Source organism: Alexandromys fortis, unplaced genomic scaffold (genome assembly GCF_014885135.2).
Source record: "Alexandromys fortis isolate MF-2015 unplaced genomic scaffold, M_Fortis_MF-2015_v1.1 scaffold_30, whole genome shotgun sequence".
In the NCBI taxonomy this organism is placed as follows: Eukaryota; Metazoa; Chordata; class Mammalia; order Rodentia; family Cricetidae; genus Alexandromys; species Alexandromys fortis.
Window position 1 is genome coordinate 5,996,658 of NW_026067922.1, and position 9,420 is coordinate 6,006,077.

General features: G+C 43.5%; 1 protein-coding gene across 1 annotated transcript; it reads right to left on the reverse strand.

Annotated features, from left to right (window-relative positions):
* Positions 1-3,200: 3,200 nt before the first annotated feature.
* Msgn1 (mesogenin 1) lies at positions 3,201-3,767 on the reverse strand. The gene has a single exon (XM_050141820.1). It carries the CDS (start codon positions 3,765-3,767, stop codon positions 3,201-3,203), a length of 567 nt encoding a protein of 188 aa, XP_049997777.1.
* Between the last annotated feature and the right edge of the window lie 5,653 nt (positions 3,768-9,420).

A 9,420-nucleotide genomic window follows, 5' to 3' on the forward strand; every position in this document is an offset into this window, starting at 1 on the left:
CTCTCTCTCTCTCTCTCTCTCTCTCTCTCTCTCTCTCTCTATGTGAGGGGGTGGATTATGTGTGTGTGTGTGTGTGTGCATGTGTGTGTGTATACAACATGTGCACATAGATGTATGCACATGAGTGGATGTAAGAGGTGAATGTCAAGTGTCTTCCTCAGTTGTTTCTCCCTTTTATTTTTAAGTTAGAATCTATCACAAAAACCCAGAGCTCACCCGTCCAGTCGTGTTGTCTCGCTAATGGACAGCAAGTTCTTTCTGTCTTCACCTCTCCAACACTGGGATTACAGACTTGAACCATCACACAGGTTTTTGTTTGTTTGTTTGTCTTTTGTTTCTGTGTGAATACTGGGGATCTATATGCAGGTCGTCAAGTATGTACTTCACTGTGCCCACAGCCCCTCCAGGGCACATTTGAAAGTGAAAGCAGGGGCCTTGTAATTCATTTGCATTACTTGATCCCCAGGACAAGCAAAATTTCCCAAGTTATTGAATCATTCTTAATATTGAAGTCATAAACTCAAAGGTCAGGGGCACATGGTTCCCACTTGTTTAAATCAGAAGGGAAAGGTTTTGAGCTCAACTGGTTCTGTCCAAAACCTGCTTTTCTCTAACATAGGGAGCAGCATGTTTGCACTTATATACAAGCACACACACAAACATATGCATGCACACACTATCTCATATGAACATGTGCAGAGGCAAAGTCCCTAGAGAAAAATTTTGATAAAGGTCGAACTTTTTATGTTTCTTCTTTAAACACCAAAAAAATTAATGCATAAGAAACTGTTGCTGATTCATATAAGGAAGACGGCATTTTAATCACCCAGCCCCAACACTCCACTACCCTTTCAAAATTATACCATTCTCAGGTTATAAAACCACTAGTCACAAGCAAAGTTAAATTTTACCTAGACACAATTTGTAGCAAAATTAATTTCAGTTGTCTTAAAGATCCATGAGCTTAAAATGTAGCAATAAAAGTTATTAAAAAAGAAAGTTTAACCTTTTGGAACTAGGAAAGACTAAACAAAGGGGAAAAAAGTCATATAAGGCATAAAACAACAACAAAAGGGTTTGATCATATAAAAATGAAAAACTTTAAAGAGCAAGATATAACTTAGTCCAAATTATAAATATAAGTCACCATAAGACCAATGTAGAAAGGACCCCAACCCCACCAAATTATTAGGAAATATTTTAACCCTTCTAATGTACTTTTTCAAAGAAGACGATATTCCAACTGAAACTTTGCAAAGAATGAAAACTGCCACATATAGAAGAGACACCCAAATGAATAATAGTCTCATAAGATCAAAGAAAAACGTTCCATCTCAACTAACAAATGGATAAATTAAAGCTAGCACCAGGCTGCCACTGCATCTGCCCATACCAGTTCCAGAGGATGTGACTAGCCAGGGATCATGTGGGACCACCCCATGACATTTGTGGAAACAGAAATAACCACAAACTTTAATGAAAGTGATCAAGTTTTATTAAAATGTAAAATATGCACACGTTCTGACCTAGAAATACTTCTTTCTGAGGACTTCTCAAACGAAGTTAAAAATTATCAGTCAAAAAATTAGAGCTTTTATCTCTATTTAACAAGGCCTTTTTTTTTTTTTGGTGATGAAATAACCCAAAACAACTGAATATCATTCAGAAGGTGCTTCATTAAAGAAATTATGTATAACCTGTGCTGGAGAGTATTGTTGGACTGGGAAAGCCTTGCTTTGATTTTCTCATCTATAAAATCAAAATAATAGGGGTACTTAAAGACACATATATACTTATGCAAATTTACAACACTTCCTCAAAATCAGAAGTACAGAAGTAAAGATGATCCTCAGAGTTATTTGTATCATTGAAGAAAAAAATAAGAAGTTAAACATGACATTGCAAACACAATCACCACTTTTTTTAATTTTTGCAATTAAAAACAAGAAAAAGACCAAAGGTGTGGGGGGATTCAACAGGAAACGCAAACAGAATATTGAGTCACTAAAGACAAACACTCATGGTTATAGCCACAACAAGGAAAAGGCAGTGTCAGGAAAGAACTTCCTTAAATTGAAGCTTCTTCGATATGATCGATAAGATGCCTTCTGTATTCAGAATAACCAAGCAGGCTGCTACAGACACCCAGCAGGACAGACACCTGGAAGAGGGTCGTGACTGTGTGCGGAGACATATCGGGTAGTGGGGGACATGGGGTAAAGGGAGGGGTACAGAATGGAGGGGGTTTAGGGTAGAGCAGCTAGACCTTGTCGAGGAAATTCCTTTAGAGAGATCAGAGAAAGCTTGGGTTATAATCCTGACTTCTCACTTATTTTCTAGGGAGTTCAAATTGACTGTTTTGAATATTCCTTCGTTGAAGCAATGAGATCATGTTCACATCAGGCCCAGGACTAAGAGTTCTTGCTCTCTAAGATCAGCTTCTGGCCATCTTGTGGTACTGGGACCCTTCTCTTTTCCTTTCTCCCATTCCCCAGCAGCCTGTCCCCCACCTTCCTTCCTTCCCAGGCCTTAGAGTGGAAACTCTGGTCCTAGGATCTTCAATATCTTAACTTAGTCCAGCCCGCCTGCTTGTGATACAAATTCCTTATGCACTGAAATGATTTCACTCCTAGCCAAAAAAAAAAAAAAAAAAAAGGATGCTTTCAAGCATTTAAACTCACACACAGCAAGAGAGAGAGAGAGAGAGAACTGAGAGAGAGAGAACTGAAAGAGCACTAGCTTCTTACTTGGCACAATCTTCTAAATAAGAATCCAAACGTCACCGTAGATCCTGTACAAAATACAAGTTTCGTTCCAAAAGAGAGAAAACTCCCAACACCAAAATGGTAGGAGAATATAGTTGTAGGTATTTAACAATATCAAAAGGAGTATATTTAAACTATATTGACCTTTTAAAATACCTTTAAAAGACACAGGACAAAATAATTTGTCTCTTGGCAAAAAGCCAAGTCACTGGAGACACGATGAGATTATCTGGAAGTGTTTTGCTTGCCAGCAGGCGACTGTCCATTCCAGCAGGTCAGATGGAAGTCCCTTTTGACTTATATCACCAGATTGCCACACTAGGTGTCCACAGATAACTCTATGTTATTGTCCTGGAAGACAAGTTCGGAGTCTTCAAAATTCCTCTATGACTGTTCATAGATCGAGAATGAGCAGGATTATCCAATGGGCAGAACTCACACGCTCTGGGGCCTGGGCTCTCTCCCACAGCCATTGAGGAGATCTGTGAGTTCTGCGATGTACTTGATGGTGTACTTGAGAGTCTGGATCTTGGTGAGCGGCTGGCCTCTCTGGCTGTAGACAGGGGGCAGGTAATTCCGGAGTGTGTGGAGGGCGTCTGCCAAGGTCCGCATCCTGAGTTTCTCTCTCTCGCTGGCCTTGCGTCTCCGCTGGACAGACATCTTGACTTTGCTGCCCTTCTGGCCTTTGAGGCCACCAGCGGCTTGTAGGTAGGCAGGTTGGAAAGCTAACATGCTGTAATCCAGCTCTACCAGGCCACCAGCCCCGTGGCTGCTGTAGCCATCGCTGCCTCCAGTGCTGGCCCCACCGTGCCCACAGGGCAGGGCCACCCCAGAGTAGGACTCCAGAGAAGGAACTGGGGAGAGGCTCTGAGTGGGGGATGCCTGACGCAGCTCCAAGGGCCTGGCACCGCTTTTCCAGTCCCAGGAAGCCAACAGGCCGACGGTGTCAGAAGAATCCAGACCATCTTCCAGGTTGAGGAAAGTCTCTCCCAGGTTGTCCATACCCCCGAGGCAGCAGTGAAAGGACTTCTTGGCAAATGTGGAAGAAAGTTTTGCTGCCCTGGCCAGAGACCAGCTCTCTTTTATGATGGTAGGGGATCAGGAACAAGGTGGCAAAGGGGCCCCTGGCTCTAGAGGGAGTTCAAAGGAGGAACCAAGGACCAAGATGGAAAATGAACTCCTCAGGTGTCACTTTCTTCTCATTGATAATTAGCATCTTCCAGCTAAAATGTCTTTAAACAGACCGGCCTCTGAGAGAAGAAAAAAGGAATTATCTTGTTGTAACTAAACCAATTAAGTCTGCATAACCAGGTTTAGCATCGTCCTGTGGAACTCATTAATGGGGAGCCAAAGAAAACAAACCTGGGCATCTGTAGCAAGGAGGGGCTCCTGGGGGGCCTTTGGTCCAGGAGCACCCCACCACAAACACACACATACACCTCAGGGATATTTTAGAGTAGATGGGGTGATTGTTGGAGAAGAAGCATGGGGCTGGGACAAAGCAAGTCCTCTGAGCTTTGCTTCCCTCCTGTGTCAAATGCAGGCAATAATAATGGCTCCTATTTCCTGGGGCTGCCATGGGCTAGCACGCAGAAGATTCTGATGCTCACTTCTTTCTCCACTCTAGGTTAACTGCCCCGCATTTAAAAAAAAAAAAAAAAAACCTATCCATAGAAGGACAAACCAGCACATTTAGTAAGCTGGGAGTCTTAATGNCCTATCCATAGAAGGACAAACCAGCACATTTAGTAAGCTGGGAGTCTTAATGAGCAGGAAATATTCTTCTAGAAGCATAAGGAAGAAAAAAGCAAGCAAGCAAACAAATAAACAAAACAAAGTGAAAAAAAAAACTTGCTTTAAATGGTCACACTGGAATCCCTGGAGCAAGCAGACATCCATCAGATGGCAGAACACTCCTTAATGTCAGGAATTTGCAGGGGTACCTGGCTGGCACATAGCCTGATGAAGGTGATGAAGGGCTTTAAAAAAAAAATCCAGCTGCCTGGTCACACCTGTTTTTTTTTTTTTTTGAAATGTATAGAGGAAGTGTGAAATTAACAAGAGAGTCATTTTCCCCCTCCAACTCTCCAAATGCCACCAAATGTGTTAAGTTGGATGGCCTTGCTAGTTAGCTTCATTTCCTATATGCTCTCATAGACGCTCACTTTGGAAAAGGAGCTCCAGACTCCCCCATTTGTCCCAGGCACGAAGCTTATTCTCTATGCAACTCATTGTTCAAGAGAATATGGCGTCGGAGTCAGTGGCACCCTTTAGTTTCACAAGGACTTGTCCTTTAGCATGGTTACTTCAGCCCTTTGCAATTGTTAGAAAGAAATGTCAAGGACCTAATTAGAGCACTTGTGGTATTTTTTAATTAGCAAGGCTCAGGAAATAAACATCCGAAGCATGTAATCCGGGGGAAAATACACTTAGTTTTACCATTTGCTGAAGGACACGGAGCCAAGGTCCTGGGTGACAGCGTTAATGAAATACAGTAAATGTATTATTTTATTCCTTTTATTTATCACTCTCTCTCTATCCCTTCCACTCTGCCCAGAGTGCAGTGGAATTTTTCCAAGAACTTCTCATGTGTTATAACTAACCTTCAGATTGAAAAATTCCAGCATTGTACGCATGAGTAGGCTGAGGTTCCCAGCACTTAAGAGACTTGGTGACAATCCCCAGTGGGAAGTGGCACCCTCAATAGAAAGTGGCAAATCCCTCTAAAACTCCCAACACCCATTATTTTAAAAAAAGAAATTAACATTTCTCTTATAACAATCTATTGTGAGAGAAGCAGGCAGGTGGCCTGTGTGTGACTTAAGGACACAAGGTGGCCCATGTGGCCACCACCAGAGTCAGATTATAAAACCATTTCTCTTTTAAACCTTCCAGATTTCCCCCCTTCCACAGCTTCTTTTGCAAGTCACAATTTCTTGAGCTTTTCCTTCTTTTTACAAATTTCATTTTATTTTATTGTTTTTGTTTTGTTTTATTTTGAGACAAGGTCTCTCTGTGTAGCCCTAACTGTCCTGGAACTCTCTCTGTACACCAGTCTGGCCCCAAACTCAGAGATTCATTTGCCTCTGCTTCCCAGTGCTGAGATTAAAGGCATGTGCCACCATGCCCAGGCCAAATTTCATTTTCTAAATAAAAAAAATGTCTGTTAAATCTTTGCTTCATGTGGGCAGGGAATGCAGCTCAATGGCTAGCAGGCTTGCCTAGCATTTCTGAGGCCCTGAGGTTGAACCTTCAACACAACATGAACTGAGTGGTTGCCCACACTTGGCAATCCCAGTACTCAGGAGAAAGTGGAGGCAGGGGGATTAGAAGTTCAAGGTCCTGCTCAACTACACATTAAACTCAAAGACAGCCTAAGATTCATGAGAGCCTGCCTCCCACAAAGCAAACAAAGGTCTCTTGGCATATTAGAGACTCTCGATTGAGGTTGGTTTGGTTTTCTAGTCATACCGTCAGTGCGAGCAGCTCAGTATCTTGACTATACTGCCTCTGCCCCTAGTCTCTAACAGTGTTGACCCCCAAAAGCATATTGTTAGAATGAGGAAGTGGCCTGGCTTCCATGTTCTTAACAGGCACTTGTCCCCTCTGATGAGAAGCAATGCTGGTCCAGACTCACTCTGGTCTAGCCTGTCTCCACAAATCATTCTTTGCTCAGTTTGAAGAAAACTAAAGATGAAAACAGTGTGGTACCGCTAGAATTGGACTGCCTAGCTTTGGGTACATGATACCGTCTGCTTTTTTTTTCTTTTCCTTTTTCTTTTTCTGTTGTGTATTTTAATGTGGAAAATTCATTCAGTCTAGATAGGGCCCAAAAACCCAAGTGGAGAGTGTGCTGCAGACAGAGGGTGAGCCATGACTCTTCTCCTTTAGAGTAAATGTCCCACCCTCTCCTGGTGTATGTGGTGTAATTTGGAAAATGGAATTAAGCCCTGGCTTGTCTTCTACATGAAGAGCTTCTATCGAGCTCCTTCCTGGCTCTAAAATACAATGAAGCCTGTCACTGCAGTGTGAACAGACTTAATTCAGAGAACACCATAACAACAGGAAAGCCGAGGGAGCACGGAGTCCACACTTCTGTCTGCACTCCAGGGAGGCCAGCTGTATGAGGGGTTACACCAAAAAACAGTGGCAGGAATGGGAACAGAAGATCCCGAACTTACCTGGCTTCAAGAACCATCTTTTTTCTTTTCTGGGAACCGATGAGGGTTACGTGCTAAGTTTTCATGCCAAGTAGCCAGCCTACCTCCCACAGAGTGAGTAACTGGGGTAAGGTTTTCGTATTTGATGTAATGTCCGTTACTCGTCTAGCATTTGTAAGCGACTGTGACTATGATCGTCACCGACTATCTTAATATTACCAAGCTCCAAAAAGAAAATAATAGTCTCACTATGGAAATTATCCATTTCAAATGCACTGACATCTCCACGCTAGGTCGCGCCAGGCAAATGGCCATGAACGATGGCACAAACACAATGCCTGTCCAGTGAGAAACAGCACAGAACACAACTTGCATGTATGGTCCATATTGTACTGTGCTTCCACCTTAGAAACTGTGTTATGCGTGTTTCAGTAACTACCAGGTACAACACTTGGTTCAAAGCCCACCCTCTGCAAGATGCGGCTACAGCCTGCGCCAAAGCCCAAATCTCTACCATTTGTCAACAAGCAAAACTCCATTTGGCCCCATCTTTCTGCCTGCCATTCTGACACTGTATTCCTATAGAGCTGGGGTTCTCTCTGCCTCATGTTGTATGTTTTCTGCTGTGCTAGGGGCTAAGGACAGAACATAAGTCAAACAGCTCTGGTCTTCAGCAGACGCTTAGACCAAATGAATAAGCATCTACCTAGCTCCTCAAAGCATGCTGAGATCTGACAAAACAAATGACCGGACATTCCATGAATGGGACTATGGAGAATTCATCCTGTCCATGTGCAATATTATCCCCCCAGTCCTGCTCTGTGAAGGAGAGACTGAGGCGCAGAATTACTCAGTAGAGTTGCTTCCCCGGTGTAGTCTATCTGAAGTCTGGTGTTCCCGGGGTTAGAACCGACTCAAACCTGGCTAGTAATCACTGGTGTTGCTGCTTCCCGGGGGCAGCTGGAGGCATCAGACTGGCGACCCCTGTAGAACTGTTGAGGCAGGCATCCAAACTTGATAGGGAACTTTGAAAATATAAAAAGACTAGCGTGGGTTCATACAACAGGCACAGAAGGAACACCTGGCATTGGTCAGTGCCTGAACACTCTAAGAACTGAACTGATAGGTAGCAGGCCCCTGCCTTGGCCACAGTTTCATTTCTGAGGGTGTAGTCACCCACCATTAACTATGATCCAAAAAAATATTCAAAGGAAAATTTCAGAGATAGACATATCTTAAGTTTCAAATAAATACCATTGACACTAGAACAAAGAGCTATGTTATCATACCACTGTCCTCCACCTAGAACTTGGGACATACCACTATCCTCCACCTAGAACTTGGGACATACCACTGTCTTCCACCTAGAACTTGGGACATACCACTGTCCTCCACCTAGAACTTGGGACATACCACTGTCTTCCACCTAGAACTTGGGACATACCACTGTTCTCCACCCAGAACTTGGGACATCTTCGCGCTTTGTCTCATTGCATCAGAGCATCTCACACTCTCATGAAGTCAGTAAGGTCATCTACCTAGGTAGGCTGGTCCTTATCTTACAGGAGAGGAAGCAAGGCACACTTGGTAAAAGTTTTACATAAGGTTACTGGACTCTGTTTTCTCCAAGTCCTAACCTCAACAGAGGCTCTGCCTGTGGCACACCGGCCAGCTGCTGTAACGCCAGAAGTCCCAGCCCGCACTGTCTCTCCAGAGACACACATGCTTCTGGCTTTGTGTAGCTTCATTTCTAGTTTGTTTCTTTGATTTTAGAGATGGAGTCTCTGTTTGTAACCCTGGCTGCTTGACAACTCTTGATCCTTGTGATGCTTCAGCCTCCAGAGCATGTGCCAGCATGTCAGCCTTCACTGGGGTTTCTGTCTATTCTGAGCGCTGCACCCTCTGTCAACCTTGCAGCCATGGCCACCAGCATGCATTGGCCACTCACCTCTAGTCTTGCCAGGAAAGAAATGGAGCTGGTATCTATCTGTCTGTCCGTCTGTCTGTCTATCTATCTATCTATCTATCTATCTATCTATCTATCTATCATCTATCGACAAAGGGTTTCTCTGTATAGCCCTGGCTGTCCTGGAACTCACTCTGTAGATAAGGTTGGCCTAGAACTACGTGCCTCTGCCTTTTGAATGCTAGGATTAAAGGTGTGTGCCACCACCTCTGACTCCTAGTGTTTCTTAGTCAGGAATAAATAAAAATTTTAAACTCTTCCATTCCATCACACAGTCTTGGCGTCAAACTAAGCAAAAGACATACATAACACTTGTGGAGGACAGGGAGCAGTGTGTGGGGTGGGAGGAAACAGCCAAATAGCCTTGAACTATTAAGTAGGATTAAAATCAGCCATGAGCTGATCTACTTGGTTAATGTTCTCTGGGGCTGCACGTTGCCAGGTGTGTAAGAGACTCAGCAAAAGCCAAGGGAGAGTCTCCAGGGCACACCTTTGATGCCACTGTAATCATTAGAAACAAAGAAACAGA

Coding starts and splice junctions, on each gene's coding strand:
- Msgn1 (XM_050141820.1), bottom strand. CDS start 3,767: ATGGACAACCTGGGAGAGACTTTCCTCAACCTGGAAGATGGTCTGGAT.